Raw genomic sequence first — 16122 nt, forward strand, 5'->3', positions numbered from 1 at the left:
CGGTGACTCCCTTGCTCTCCGAGCTCAACTGAGATCTGGGCCGTTCCCCCACCCCCACCCCCAGCGCTCACCTGCAGACCCTGGCCTTCCAACAACGCCGGGGGGAACGGGGGGAACGCAAACTCGCGCAGCTCCGAGCGCTGGCTCGGGCGGTGCGACCCGTGGGGACGCCTGACCCCGAGCGCTCGCTCCCTGGCTGCGTGGTCCGCGCAGGGCACCGCGTATGCCCACGCCTGTGTGGTCATTAAATCTGCCCGCAAGAGTGCCCACCGCGCAGCGTTGGGGTGAGCGCTCACTCAGCAACCTAGGAGGAAGCGTCCTGTTCCTAGCACGGGGTCATGTCCGATACACGGTCACTTGGGTCACTTCTTTCCTTAGCCGCCAGTTCATTCTGTCGCCCCTCGGCTCTCAAGTCCTTGATTCAGAGTGGAGGACAGTGCAGTTAGGGTGACAGACACTGGCGCTCATCACAAACAGTAGTGATCCGCTTCCCCATCTCTGCATCCTGTTTAGAGCCGAGAGAACTAGATGGAGATTGAGGCCCACAGACAGAAGAAAATCGGGTGGGAACTTTCCCGCATTTATAAAAAGAAAACCTGCCTATTACCAATTTTATAAAGGACGTGTGTCAGCGAATCAAGTCTGGTTTCCAGTGAACCAGGGCTGCAGAGCAGGTGGCATGGGCTCACAAAGACCAGCCTAACCAGGGAACCGTAGGAATTAGCATCTACAAGTGATAAACTACCACACATGTCAGGTTATTCAACCTGCAGGATTTAACCTGGTCAGGTAACAGTATATGGTTCTCAAAGTGTGGTCCCTACACAGCAGCATTGGGGTCACCTGGAATTGTTGCAAGTGCAGGTTCTGATGCCCAACCCACACCCACTGAGTGGGAAACTGTGCGTGGGCCCATCAGGCCCCCCAGGGGATCTGTGTGCCCTACAATTTGAGAATAAGCTTCTCACATAGTCACAGAGGCACCTTTGCATCAGCAGCTGAGTGTTGACTGGTCGCTGCTCAGCAGTCTTCTAGGGAATTGTGCTTGGCCAGAGGGAACAGCATGGCCCAGGGATCAGTGCTTCGGGGGCAGCCAATCACCAGCCACCAGTGGGTGTGGGGTAATGGTGCCCGGCTCTTTTGCCTTACTCTGACTGGACTCTGAAGAGCCTTTCCATTTCAGAGTCTGCTGTGTGATTGACACCGACCCACTTGAACTGCATTGCTGTTCAACATCGCCATTCTATTTAATGCTGCTTTCTTCATTTTCTCGTAGTAATGTCACCAGGAGCCACCCACAGTGAACCCCATGAAGGCAAATCCCCACGTCCAAGTCTGTTTCCTGGGACACCTGACTCCACACAATGGCTCTTCTTCGCAAAATTGTAATTTTTTGAGTCAACAATACATTTACACGGACAGGGTCCTCCTATACCAGACATCCATTTCCCCAATGTTGTCAGGGAAATGACCGTGTTTTAGCCTCTCGAGTAGAAAGCCTTCATGATTACATGATTACTACACAGATTCCAGGAGTTTTACCCCTGTGTTGAATCTTAAATTCACTTTAACATGGAGATACTCTCCAAAATATTATAAAGAAATCTTCTTTTGGCCACTCTTGGAAAGGACAGCCAAATTCTCCTGGGAAGGCCTGGGGTGTGGCCTTGGCGGGTGCTTGGCAAGGTCCACTGTGGGCTTAATGACTGTAAGAATGACCGTGCCCACAGCCCTGCTCTAGAATGCGCCCTCGATTCGATGTCAGGCCCTGGCCCTTGGCGGGTGGGTGAGAACAGCTTTTAGGGGAAGCAAGAGCTGGCGCCCGCCAAGTGTAGCCTCCAAAGGCTCACTGGCAGGTGCAGTGCAGAAACACAGCAGTGAGTTCCCCACAGACTTGTTTCATCCTGGGTCCCATCCACAAGAGAACACCTGAGCTGCCAGAGGGTTTGGCAGAGTGAAGCACGTACATCCAAAGCAAGTTTGTAGCACCCCCACCCCCAAAAGGTGTGGTGTCAGCTGGGCAGACAAATGAGACCCCTCCTGCCCTGATGAGTCACTAGCCTGAGTGATATCCCCAGCTGGGTTTTCATAGCCAGGGAATAGCAGCTGCCGCACTAGAACATTCCACATTGCTGACAGCAGCTCTCCTGGCCTTGGAGGACTGCCGTCTGCCTGTCTTCCTGTCTTCCTGAGAACCTAACGTGCGTTCTTCTTGCATTATTTATTCTTGAGGGTGGGGAGCCTGCCTTTGTATTCTGAACTGTGTGTGCATTCTAGGGACACAATGTATATATTCATCAAGGCTCGCTCTGAGCTCCAAGCCAAAGCTTAAAGGTAGGAAGCAACTACCTTTGCTTCCTGTTGTTACGGTCGGGGAAACACTGTATGTCACAGAATCAAACACAAACACAAACACACACAAAAACAAAACAACAACAACAACAAAAAAAAAACAAAAAAAAATTTTCATGTTCCTAAACTGAACAAGAGTCTCATAACACGAAATCAAAATCGAAGGGCAACTAGATCCCCCAGGGTGAGCATTCCTTCATTTAATGACTTACTTGGAAAGGCAAGTTGTTTGCCTGAAAGGAAATATGAAATGGATCAGAAATGCAGCAATCTCTCCATTTATCAGAGTTCACGAAATAGAGATACTTTTCTCTCAACTTCAGAGGCTCAAAAAGTTTTGTTTTACCACCAGGGAGGATGCATTTGCCTGAGTCTGAATCAAGCCTAAAGTAATGAAACATTAGTTTTCAATTCCATTTCTGCATGGGGGCTGTTGGCTTGGTGGCACAACGTAATAATAACATGTGTTAATTTAAATCCCAGTTAGTTGACATGTAGTGTAATAACGATTGCAGGAATAGAATGCAGTGATTCATCACTTACACACAACACCCAGTGCTCATCCCAACAGGTGCACCTCACCCATCTAGCCTATCCCCCCCACCTCCCCCCAGCAACAGTTCTCTGTATTTAAGAGTCTCTTACTGTTTGTCTCCCTGTTTTTATCTTATTTTTCCTTCCCTTCCCCTATGTTCATCTGTTTTGTATCTCAAATTCCACATACCTAACATGGATTTTTTTTTATCATTGAACACTTTTTTCAATATATACATAAATGTGGTAGGCACTTAACTGCTGAGATTTAAAAAAAATTAGGGCGCCTGGGAGGCTCAGTTGAGCGTCCAACGTCAACTCAGGTCATGATCTCACGGCTCAGGAGTTGGAGCCCCACATTGGGCTCTGTGCTGACAGCGCAAAGCCTGCTTGGGATTCTCTCCCTTGCTCTCTGCCCCTCCCCTGCTTGCCTGTGCTCTCTCTCCCTCTCTCTCTTTCTCTCTCTCAAAATAAATAAACTTCAAAAAAGTTTTTAAATTATCAAGTTTTTTCAAAAGGTACTATATTCTTTAACAGTAGTGACCTTTAAGAAGTGGGTTTGGAGAAAGAACATTTCATTTCTGTTTCTTTACAGTGATTCTCCACTGTTCACATGTGCCAAACAGAGTATGAATTAATGTTTATAATAAAACAAAGTGTAAGAAAGTGTAGAGGTTATAACCACTAAAAAGATGCCCACAGATGAAGAGGCGCTTAGTAAATGGGCAAATGGCAGGACAATTTTGAGGGTGGGACCGTCCAGGGGGCTTCCTGGCAGTCTGGGGAGTAGGAAGGTAGGGAAGCTGGGAAAAGGCCCCAGTGGGGGCCAAGCCCTCTCCTACAACTTCAGTCCATCCTCCCCAGCTTCTGGCTTGTGGAGCAGCCCCGGGAATCCTGATGGACACCCAAGTAACAGACCACTGCCCTTTCTTACTTAACTTGGCTATTTCTTAGTTTGACACCTAGGATGCAAAAACCATAAAATAGCATAAACGGGCTATTTTCAAGTCCACTAGCTCGTCTCACTGGGTTGGTAGGAAGTACCTGTCTGGCCCCAGTCCACTCCTGCAGTGTGACTCTGGGCCCATTTGTGTCCCCGCCAGGGAAACCCGATTTTCACACAGGGTGCTGCGGCTGCTCCCGGTTGAGTGGGGCTCAGCCTGATCCAAGACCACAGCATTTTATTTCTTGGCCACTGATACAAATGAACCAAATCGGCACCTTTCTCTTTTTAACTTTAGGGAAATATTTTAATTTTGTTCTGAGATACCATACCCTGAAGGCATTGGTGAGTGTGACCTGGCCCTTCTACCTCCGCCTGCCTTTCTGCAGGAGCCCTACGAAGTTCTGGAAGGCTCAGTGGAGCACGCGCGGGCTCCTGGCATGGGAGTGGGGCAGCAGCGAAGAGAACCGGTGTAGATGTGGACTCATTCCCGCCGCGGACTAGCCTAGAGGCCGTACCTGGGCCCACTGAGGTGTACACCGATCACCGGCGAGGTCTACGCGAACTTTCCTCCTGCGTGGGGAATACGGCCCCCTGCGAGGAGTGAAGGCTGCTTTGGCTGATGTCTGGTTCCTAGCTGCGGAGACTGGGGCGCTCGGCCCCCAGGGGCGCCCCTCCATCGCCTCCGAGGAGGGAAGCGCGGGCGAGGAGCCTCGGCACCCGGTCCACCTGCCGGAGGCCCGGAGCAGGTGCCCTCGCGCCCTCCCGGAACCCAGGACGCGAAGAGCGGCGCGGGAGGACGGGCGGAGTGGGTTCCCAGCGGCTTCCCGCCTCTGCCGCCCCCGCTGGGCTCTGGGGACAGGCGCCTAGGGATCTGAGGTAGAGCGGTTGGTCCCCGAGGAGGGAGGTGCTCCTGTACCCCCGCGCGGCCTCGCGGCCTGGCCTCCGGAGAGCGGGGCGCGGGACTTGGCTCCCCCACGTCTCCCGAAGCCCCCCAGTCTTCTGGCTGCCGGTCCGGAGGGGGGCCGCGGACCTTGTGCTCCGCAGCCGGTGCGCTAGCTTAGCGCGTGGGGCTCGCTACAGATCTGCTCGCAACAGATTCCGGCTGCGGCCGCCAGGGGGCTTCTCTGGACACCAGACTGTCGCGGGGCCTCGAGTTTGTGTCCGATACTTGCCCAGGGCCACACTGTTAGTGTGTGACACAGGCAGGGACAGAAGCCAGCTCAGGGTTCCCGAAAAGCAGCTCGCGGGGCGGCGGCGGCACCTGCGCGCCCGCGGAGGCGCCCCCGAGGGGCCAGAGTGCGGCCTTGCACCTGCGGCAGCTCCTGGGAAGTGGCCCGGGACCCTGGGCAAAGGCGGGGGACCCGGCCTCCCCGGGAAGGGCTGCGGACGCTGCGAGCGGGTGTGGGTGGAGCTGCGGGCAGTCGAGGCACAGGGTCACAGGGTAAAGCCAGTCTGGGACCTCCTCCGCCATCCTGGGTGTCTTTTGTTTTCCTGCAGCGGACATTCCCGGCCCTTCACCCACCTTCTCTCTGTGCCCCGCGATCCCGCAGGCCACTGCTTCCCATCCCCGACTCAGGAGGGGCCCTTGGGGCACTTACAGAGGTAGAGCAAAGCTCACAGAACACCACGTGCATGTCCCCGAGACTCTGATGCAGGGGTCCCAGGTGGTGCCTGGGCATCAGTGCTCTCCTCCCCCAGCGGTTCTGTGGCTCGCGGGGCACGCCCAGGGACTCAAGTCCCAGGGACACTGTGTGGGTGGGTGCAGGGGCCATCTCGTGGCCGGGGCCTCTAACTCATCCGGATGAACCCCGGGGCGCCAGGGGATGACACGCCCTGCTAGTCCCTTGACCCCATCCCTCACATCCAACAAGACGGCCATCAGGGTCAAGACCACTTCCCTGCCACACTGGTGCTCACCCGCCTCACCTTGTCACCCGCTGGCCTTTTCTCCAGGCGCCGCTGCTGGCAGCCGGTGGGATGTGTACTTTTACTTTTGTCTGGACGAGAATCCAACTTCTAATACGATGGGTATCAGCTGACCCAGGCCTCCCAGATAAAAGCTCCTGGGGGGGCCTCTGGTAAGTGTACAGGGGCTTCCTCAGACCAAAGGTTTAGGAAGCATGACTGGGATCTAGGGACTGAGCATTGGTCTTTTTCCTTTAAGGTGGGGTAAGGCTGCTCCCCGCCCCCCCTAACTTCAGCTACGATGGACAGTGAGGTACACCTGGGAGCAGCTGCTGGCCACCACTGGAAGGGACAGGGCCCAGCAGCCGGTGGACTGGGAACCTGGTGGGGAAGCAAGTAGTAGCCTGTCTGGAATATGAACCAAAGCGGAAACTAATCTGCAGCCTTGGCTTGCCACAGACTGCTGACCGAGGAGGGGGCCCCGCCGCCAACCCAGGGGCTCGGGCCTCCCCAGCGCCTCCTGGATGCAAGCTGCACTGGCTTTTAGGTCATTTCGGGTGGCAATGCGCCCGTTTCCAGACCCACTTATGAGACCAAGGACGGTCAGTGGTCTTTCCCTCCCACTCCCCACCTGATTCCTTAAATCAGACACCAGCACAAGACTGTCATTCACTTTTCTGCATACTTTATTTGTTACAAACATACAATTTTTAAATATAGACTGTAAAACTCCATTTGCAAAATCCGCTATTGTAAGGAGTGCACACCAGCAGTAAGGATTCTTACACTTTTTTTTCTCTCTGCTTTTCTGTCAGTTTTGCTAGTTAGTGGTAAATACGGGACCCGCCTGTCACAGGCCTGCCGGAAGCTTCTGGCTGTGCTCTCGCTGCGCCTTTGTAACAGCCCTGCTTGTCTGGAGACCGACTGGCACCGGAGTTGCCGGTCTCCAGGCAGTGAGCTCAGCAGCCCGTCTACACTCTGCTTTTGAACGGTTTCCAGGAAGTGTGATTTCTGAACCGCACTGTGCTCCACGGGTTTGTCAGAATCGCCCGTGCAGCTGTTTGTTAAAGTGCATTCTTCTTTTGAAAAATAAGAGGAATAATCTTTACTCTTTAACCAAGGTACTTAAAAAAATGAACTTTTTGGTCTCTCAGCAGATATTCCCAAACTGATCCTAACGCTACAGATTTTAGTGTTCTATTTACAAATATTTATAGGGTTACAGGTGGAGGGGACCTTATAAAATTAAAGGTGCGGCTTCTCTTGAAGCAGAAATCAGTTCTACAAATCCATACACAGGAACACACACTTGGTGCACAATGCACAAGCATGTGGGTATTTACACAGAGACCGGAGCCATCCCCCCAATAAAATACCTAGATGTCCGTCTAGATCAGGGAAGCTCCGTCTCTTGCTGTCAAGATTTGGTTTTAACTCATTTCAACAACTTCTGCAGATTCTCTACCGGTAGGACATCAGTCCCAACTTTGGAGTGGAGACTCGGGTCTAAGGAAGCCCCTGGTGATCATGACTGGCAGTGAAGGTGCCTACAGAACGGACAGTGTGTTACCTGGAGACCTATCAGAAGACAAATGGACTTCTAGAAGTGATCCTAGAAAAACACTTGCATGAAGGAGCAAAAGGAAGAGTAAATCCCCACTAACTGTTCAAATGCACCGATATTCTTAGTTATTACTCAAATATTGATAATCACTGAAAAACAACCAAATAGACTCACCTGCGACCACAACGTGTAAAATACAGACTCTACAAGTAAGCTCTGTACTGACTCAACTTCAGTTTTTGGACTTGTGCTGCACCTATTAATTTCTAGAAATCCAGAGTTTTGGGATGTGAAGACACGTGGGCTGGGAGGAAAGGGTGCGTGCCCCACATCTGAGCTGTTTACAATGAAATTGTAACCAATCCCTACAACACAAGTGTGCTTAGTGATACAGTCCTCTTTTTCAATTCTCTTGGGACCCTCCCTGGGGCTGTTATGTACACCACTTGCCATTCTGTTTCCAAACAGAGTTCTTTTGACCTCGCCTGATGTTACAGCACAGTGTGAGGCTGGGGATGGACAGCTGCCTATAGGAAACGAGGTCTAGTCTAACTCACTTTTCTTGAGTTAGCTGTTGAAGTTACTGAAGGCAGGAAAAAAAAGAGACAGGCTCGTGTCGCCTACAGTATGCTCGTGCACAAGGAGCACGGATAGATCTACCACTCTCTCGGGATACGGTGGCCCCACAATTCATCACCCCTAAACACAGAACCAACCCTCCCCCTCATCCACGTCAGCGGACACGTTACATGTAGGGAATGACATCTGCTCCTAGACTCAAAGCTTCATGCTAATCACAAGTACAGTCAGACCCTTTCAAAAAACCATTTGTCAGAATCACCTCGGAGGGGGGGTGGGGGGAGAAAAAAATTTTTTTTTTTTTGCTTCAAATAAAGCTCTGCCCTCCTGTTATCAGAAGCCTCACCGAGCGGTGAAACTACCAATATGGTGTCTGCTGCCATCTGAACCCAGCTTTCCCAGTCCCAGTCGGAATGTCTAATCCGAGGAAGGAGGAGGCAGATTTTCAAATGAAACCTAAGAGATGGGGGGTGAGCAAGGGTGATCACACCGATGGCATATTCCCTGTTTCATCAGGAAATACAGAATACATTCATAAAAGTCTTACTCGGATCAGGGAAACGGGTGTTAACTGGAAACCTCCAGAGCAGTAAGTCTTCATGGTACAAGTGGATTGTTTTTTTTTTGTTTGTTTTCCCCAAGTCCAATTTCCATACTGACAACTGGACCACAGTTAGCAAAATAACAGTAATGAAAACGTTTTAAGCCCAAGAGCTGGGAACAGTGACTTGAGTGAACGGAGATACAGGAAGGGAGCCCACCGTTCCCGAGCTTGAATTCTGGAAACTTATGGGCACAGACTTCAAAATCAAGGAGTTTGCTTTTCTGGATTAACAACCGCGGACATGACGTATGTCTGGAATTTCACACAGGGCCCTGACATGCACGGTTTTAACTTTGTGTCTGTATTTTTCTTAAGGTAAACGTGGTTCTTTTTTTCTTTTCTTTTTTCTACAAACGATCTCCCCAGCCCACCCACACGCCCACCATCCAGTTTACTGAAGGGGGATGGTAACTGTTTAGGAAGACAGCTAGCTGATTTACAGTACTCTAAAAGCAACCCTGGAAACTGATCATCTCATTCACTTACTAGAACTTCAGTGCTGTTGTTGACAGGAAAAAAAACAAAAAGTTACCTTAAGGCTTAAGGGAAAGTAACGTATTACCTCGTGAACGCAGCATTGTCTACTCTCCCGCGCATTGGAAGCTAGCAAAACGCATTCTGGATCAAGAATACAAACTTTCTAACATCAGCTAAGATTTTCACTCTTCTTACACAGAACAATATTCATAAGCAGATTATCTAAGGGAGCCTGAGAAACTGTGACCCACATCACACAAAGATCCCATGTATCTCATTATCAAAAAGTGCTTTAGCTTTGAGAAATATGTCGGGGTTCCAATGGAAATATACAATGTAAATCATCGACATTTTCTCAAGTGAAGTACAAAGTGGAACAGGAGCGAAACGGGTGAGGTCTTACTCTCTGAGCAGGCCTCATGCGTGGGACTCTTAGGGTGTATTAAATTAAAATTGCTTTAAGAGTTAACAGTGGGGTTTTCACACCACTATATATATTCTAAAACCTGAGATTGGACACCAAAGCAGTCAACTTTGTTACTTATCAGCGCAATTCTGATACTTCCTAAAAATAGAAGACAACTCAATTAAATTCATACCTCCAGGGTCAAAACCATGAACTTTCCCCAGTCAGAAAGGAGACGAACCGCAAGCGCATTCGCCACTAAGCGTGTTGCAGGCGGCCCCCTGGTAAAGGGACTACCTGCCCGCACGCAGAGTCACTTCTCCCCTTCCCTCTCACTGATCAAGGCCACGCTATTTGCAAATGAATATCTACTGAGAGATCAGTTGTGCATTGGACAAAGTACCGTCAACTGGGTTAAAAATGAAAACACAATTTACAGTGAAGAATACTCATGTGCACGGCTTACACACTCAAGCTTCTCCTCCAGCTCATCCACCTCACAGCAAGGCAGACGCCAACGATTGGTTACCTTGCCACACCTTGAGTGGGTCACTACCCTCCAGTAGAGCCAGTCAAGGTCACGCGTAACAAAGTGTCCTCGGCAACCACGGTGCCTGCAGTGTGCAGCCATTTTCACACCACTCAATATGAGGGCATTATTATAACCAGCCTCTTTTGCCCACAACCCTGCATTTTCGGATAAGACAGGAGAATTGTTTTGTTTTGAGAAAACTGAAGCTCGCGTCTCTTAAAAGACCTGCGTCTACCGCAGAACGACGGAGGGAACAGAGGCGGCGGGAGGCGACGGGCTGCCCGCACCCGAAGCTTCTCCATCGTTTTGCAGTAAAGTTATGGAAAGTGACTTGACAGGTGGCCGCGTGTGCGCCGCGGCCACAGTCCCTTATACCATCTACATGCCTCCCGCAGCAACATAGGGTGTCTGGGTTTTCCGTTTGGTTTCCACTTGGATCTGGGGTGCTGTGCCGATGGACATTGTGCCCTGGGCAGAGCGCGTGCACGGGGGCCTTTCTGTGCTGCCGAGGATGGCCGTCCTGCTTGAAATGACAGCAGGGACGATAGAAACCAAAAGGGAGTCGTAGGATCTCGTCATAGACTTTTGCTCTCTTGATCCTGTGCCTAAAATTTGACTTCTCGCGTTTCTAACAGCAGTAGTTTGAGAAACGATTTAGCAATTGTCTGAAAGGGGATTTTAGTTCCCTGCTTCTCACAAACAGGAGTATTTGGAACATGTGATTCGCTGGGATGTTTGCCAAAGTTAAAAAGAATGAGCCCTAAAAATCACTGTTCGTAGGAGACGACGAAACACAAGATAAAAAAAAGTGGGTGTCTCCCCATCTGTAAGGCCATGTGGTGGCCAGAATCAACCAAGATTTTCCTTAATGAGCACGGTTTATGAACGAGTTCCAAAACACGGCCTTTTTGGACCCACCGCACATCAAAGGAATGGCCTCCGTGCTTCTCGGCTTTCTACTGCCCCAGATCAGTGAGCGGAATGAGGGTCGGTGAAATGCCACAGCTAATCAACGCCCTCCTGTAACCTTCCTGCAGGGAGGAGGGAGGCCCCGAGCCACCCCTGCAGGAGGAACCAACCTCTGAGATCGGCTAAGACTTAAAAACCCACCACTATGACGTTTACCACTTAATCTTACATAGGCAGGTCAAAATTTTAATATAAATTACTTTTTCCAACACATAGCTTATGCATTCTTTGCTCCTGTTTTTGGAGGATTCTCAAATTGATATCTAAAGATTTACATATATTACTGTTACATGGTCTAATGACTAAGAAAATTTCTCTGGTAACCAAAGCTGATGCCGTATATGGTAGTGCTCCTGGCATATAGTCTATATGCCTCAGACCACTTCCACATTCTTTCTATTCAGCTAATTATAGCTTAGTAGCCACTGGTGAAGGACTGCGAAGACCCTGTCGTTTCTACAGAATAGAAAGGCAAGGCTAGGACTGCAATTCAGCCGAACGAAAAGAAAAGAAAAGACAACCCGCCCCTTAGAAAGGAGAGGCACTGCACCCTTGCAGAACTGAACTGGCTCACTGCAGCTGGGCGACGGGAACCCTCGCAGAAGCGAGCAGACGCGTCGGTCTGCATGGGAATCGTACATGGTTTGAAAAGGAAAAAGTCACAGCAATGAACTGAGAGCTGCAACCTTACTTTCCATCGCTGCCTTGAAGTTTGAAACCAAAACAGTTTCTGCAAACCTCATGCCAGCTTCTCGGCGCCCTTACCAAAACTATGCAGGGATTTGTTCTCCGCAGCAAAGAAATAAACACTCAAAACACATAGGTAAATACAGCAGGACATTATTGAAAACAGCTGCCTTGTAGTACAAAATACAGTACAAGTATACGGATGTCATTAAAACATCAAAAATACTATTGCTCCCATACAATTTAGGAAACATTCTTTGCAACGGAGAAAGTTTTTTTTAAAAAAAGGAAAAGCTTTAAAAAAAATCTGTTTAAAAAGTCTACTGTGGATGATGAGAGTAGAGAAATAGTCTGAAAAGGGCACCATTGTTTGTGGCTCTTCCACTTTAAAAAAAAAAATCTAAGATCGACAGTATTCTGAATCAGTCTAATTTTTAAAAAAGCCTAATTTTATGTACAGTTCTTGCTCTCCCTCTCGGCCACAATGCGTGAAAACGACCTTTCTGTAGATCACTTATTTCCCAATAAATACAAAAAGATTGTATAGATTGAATAATACCAAAATAAGATAATAAAAAGGGTACGCAATAAATTAAAAGGCAGCTCAAATAAAGGGCAGGCATGCAGTTAAAAAAAAAATACTAAGATCGTGGAGGTGGGGGTTACCTGCCTCCCGGTTGAGAAGGTGTCGCACAGGAAGACCTACAAACTTTGGAAAGAACGTTAGCTCCCGTTCAATTCAAAGTCACCTAGGTCTGTGACACTTCTAGGAATACCTTTTGATGGGGTGGGATTAACTTGATTAGTAAAAATCATTTTTACTGAAAATCCATTTAAAATATAGAAGAGGCGATCCTTGAAAACCCCAACTTTTATTCTTGGAAAACAGCTGGGTCAACTGGCCAAGGGCCAGTTTGTGGAAATTTCAAGATGGTATAAAAATGCTTCCAGGACATAGCGTTTTCACGTTCTTCATCCCCATGCAGATGGATTTCAGCTTCCGAAGGGCACACGGCTCGAATCACTCATCCATCGTTTGCCAACTTCGACTGTGAGGTACTGAAACAATGGATCAAGTTCTTACAAATCTACTTTAAAAGAATAGATGATGCTGGAATTCTGGACCTGAGGATCTTTAGTGTTTGAGCAAATCCACAGATTCAACTGAAGGTAGATGAAGACTTCAGTTTTGGTTATCCCCAACTTTCCTGGGAGGACGTACATTCCATTAAAGCTCAGGCTCGTAGCCACACGGTTCCTTTTGCAGGGATCTTCAAGTTTTACGGTTTAAAATCCAGCCAACCAGTGGCCCAAACAGCTGAAGTGGCCATAATTCGCTGGCCTCGCACGGTGCAGCCATGGGCACCTGGCTCTCATTCACCCCTAAACCATCTCTGGGTAAGGACCTCGGTGTCTGCAGACCTGGAGTGGACTAAAGTGAGCGGCAGCCCATCCACTCCGTCCTCCTTGTGCTTGATGCCAGATTTCTTCCTGCGTCTGCCTCAGCAATCCCCAGTGTAAAACTGCTCTGATCTTTGGACAAATTCTGCCAACTTTTAAAATCCTTTAGTAACAGATTCTAGTTGAAGGACTGACGTCTGACTCCATCTACATCCAGAAAAACAATTCCGCAAAGAGACAGCCACTGGTCCAGGTTCCACGCAAAGCCATTTTAGACAGAACCCAACGGGTTTCTACGTTCCCTGGTGGCTTCCTGATTTGCTCTTTTGCCCTGTCCATGATTATTTGGAGCCGCGTTCCTTTGCGTGAAACCTGTACTCTCAGAATCGGATAAAGGCCTCTCCCTTCTCAAGAATTCCATGAAGACCCAGATCCAATATGCTGATTTCAGTGAATGTGAAGGGATTGACACCATGACAGTGAGGTCTGGAGAGATGGTCAGGCCAGGACACCCAGGCGTGACACCAATTCAGCTGTCATCAACGGCCTGGGCACGTGAAGCTCTGACCCCTCCAGGGCTACCCTGGCGAGTTCAGAAACCTCAGCTGGAAACAACAGAAGCCGAAACGATTTTGCTCAGGTTGTCCTCTTTTTGCAGATTGCTGTCAGCTCCTTGTAACTTTGCTGCTTTTAATTGTTCGCGACTGTTCTTTTGTGGTTATTTCTCTTAATTAACTGTATTATTTTTCATTGTGTGTTCTCCCGATGGGGCCCCCCCCTTGCTCCGCCTCCACTGGCTCCCTGGGGATGAGCGGGAAAGGGGCTCTCCGGCCAAGGGGACGGTGGTGGGGCGGGGGGCCCATCGGGGAGGAAGCCCGCTTCGCGTCAGTCCTCGTCCACCTCCTCGCCCTCGGACTCGTCCCCGCCGCGTCGCTCGTACAGCTTGTCCCGCTGCCGCTCCTGGATCTCCTTCATCTCGTCCGCATACCGGCAAAAGGCGCCCCCGAACTTGCCCCAAGCCTTGAAGGGGACGGTGATGGCGTTGCGGTAGGACGGCTTCACCTCGCTCACACGCAGGAACACGCCGTACTTGTTGCAGCCCACGTCGAAGAAGAAGCGCTTGGAGTCCACCGTGATGGAGGTGCCCTCCGGGAGCTCGCCGTACAGGCCGCCGCCTGGACCCCCCGCGCCGCCGCCCGCGCCGCCCGCCAGCTCGTCGTCGTCGCCGCCGTAGTCGTCGATGAGCTTGGCCAGCGCGTCCCGGAACTCGATGAGGCCCTGCGCGGGCAGCGCGATGGTCTGGCCGCTCTGCAGGCCGCCAGGCCCGGGGCCGCCGCCGCCGCCGCGGTTGACCGTCTGGCGGATGCGCAGGAAGCGGCCGCGCTGGTTCTCCTTGAGGTCCAGGTAGTACTTGCGGTTCTCGCGCACCAGGAACTCGCTCTTGAGCGCGCGCCGCGGTCCGCCGCCCTCCTCGGCGCCCGCCGCCGCCGCCGCCACCTGCTCGGGGCTGCTGGGGCCCAGCTGCGCGTAGTGCTCGATGAAGTCGCCCAGGTAGTCGCGGAACTCGGCGGCCACCGCCATAGACAGCGTGAGGCGGCTCTTGGAGCCTCCCGCGCCCACCTCGGCGATCTTGAGGAAGCGGCCCTTGGCGTTCTGCTTCACGTCCAAGTAGAAGCGCTTGTTCTGGATGTCCAGCCGCTTTGAGGCCAGCTCCTGGGTCTCCTGCTCGCCGCCGCGGGCCGCAGGCTGGAAGCCGCCGGGCCCGCCGCCGCCGCCGCGTTCGCTGCCGCTGTCGCCGTCCGCCATCTTCTCGGCCGCCGCCGCCGCCGCCGCGCCTCGGCCGCCGCCGCCGCCGCCCGCCGCGCTCGCGCCCGCCCTCCGCCCTGCGGCTCGCTCTCCCGGGCCCCCAGCCTCGCCCGCCGGCAGCTCACGCGCTCCCGCCGCTCATCGCCAGCCGCCGCCGCCGCCCCCCATCGCCCCGCGCTCCGCCCAGCCACTTCCGCCCGGCTCCCGCCAGCTTCCGGCGCGCGCCCCCTGACGCCACCCGCCCCCGCCACACGTCCTCGCGGCCGGAAGCGCCGCGCCCGCAGCGGCGGGGCGCGAGGCAGTGACGTAGCGGCGCACGGCGCACTGGGAAGGGGAGGGCATCCTGGGTTGGGGAGGGCGTGGGAGGTCGCGGGCGGAGGTGTTGTGCATCCCTTTTGCGGTCGCGTATCTCAGGGGTGCTTCAGTGCCGCGGTTTTGATTGTTATTACTTTTAAATGTAGAGGAAGTAAAGGACATGGCGGGGGTGCGGGGTGCGGGAATGCCCAGGCCATCCGTACTCAGAACAAAGCCCACCTGGTGGTGTTGCTGGGCAACGGCCAGGGAGTGGCAGGCGCTCGCATCACGTGGGCGCGCGGTGTCGTCATCCCGCCGCTGCGAGAGCGGAAGGGGAGCAGAATTGAGGATCGGTCCCTGCCGGCCCCCGGGCTCGTTGCCTGGGGCGCGGGTGTCCCCGGGCTGCGGCGGGCCGGGCGCGGGAGCTCCTTGGGGAAATGAGCGTCGCCACGGCGACGGGTTCCTCCGCGTGCTAAGCGGGAGCGATAAGCACGTGATATAACGCGTGCAAAGCACCAAACCGCGCGCTGCGTAGTAATCAGCCCTTCTCCGTTCGTGAAAAAGACCCAATCAAAAATAAAATCAGGGTGATCGCTATCAAACAAACACGGGAGAGCCCAAAAACATCAGGTTTGGGGCTCGGAAAGGTTCAGGCTTGGAGAGGACACGACGCCCAAGAGCTAGGGAAGGAATGAAAGGCCAGACCTCACCCGGCCCTCGTGCAAGACCCTCGTCGAAGACGTGCGCGCGGTTCCTTGTCTGAGTTCCTGCTGACCGAGCCACCGAGTTCCCGCGCTGCCCGGGCCCGTTCGGTTGGCGGTGCGGAGGGCACGCTGCTCTCTGCCCACCTACGTCAGCTTGCCTCTGATGACTGAGGTTCTGTCCCCGGAGTTACATCTATTGCCTGTTTACTCTGGAATTTCATTAAGCTTATGCTGTTCCCTTTCATGTGTTTGATAACCTCATATTTTTCAGACGTTTTACAGTTTTGTTGTGTAATACATGTGATTACATTGTATATATTTTATGTTTAATTCTAGTTTGTAATAAATGTTGGCGTATACTG

The 16122-nt window shown here is 51.9% G+C and overlaps 1 protein-coding gene across 1 annotated transcript; it reads right to left on the reverse strand.

Moving 5' to 3' along the window:
• Window positions 1-6405: 6405 nt before the first annotated feature.
• On the reverse strand, window positions 6406-15001 carry PURB (purine rich element binding protein B). Its single transcript, XM_060632050.3, has one exon. The coding sequence runs from the start codon at window positions 14760-14762 to the stop codon at window positions 13842-13844; it is 921 nt and encodes a 306-aa protein (XP_060488033.3). The 5' UTR covers window positions 14763-15001; the 3' UTR covers window positions 6406-13841.
• Between the last annotated feature and the right edge of the window lie 1121 nt (window positions 15002-16122).

The sequence above is a fragment of the Panthera onca genome, chromosome A2, assembly GCF_046562875.1.
Source record: "Panthera onca isolate mPanOnc1 chromosome A2, mPanOnc1 haplotype 2, whole genome shotgun sequence".
Taxonomy (NCBI): Eukaryota; Metazoa; Chordata; class Mammalia; order Carnivora; family Felidae; genus Panthera; species Panthera onca.

Bases quoted from the DNA above. Each gene is read 5' to 3' on its own strand.
- PURB (XM_060632050.3), bottom strand. From the start codon at position 14,762: ATGGCGGACGGCGACAGCGGCAGCGAACGCGGCGGCGGCGGCGGGCCC.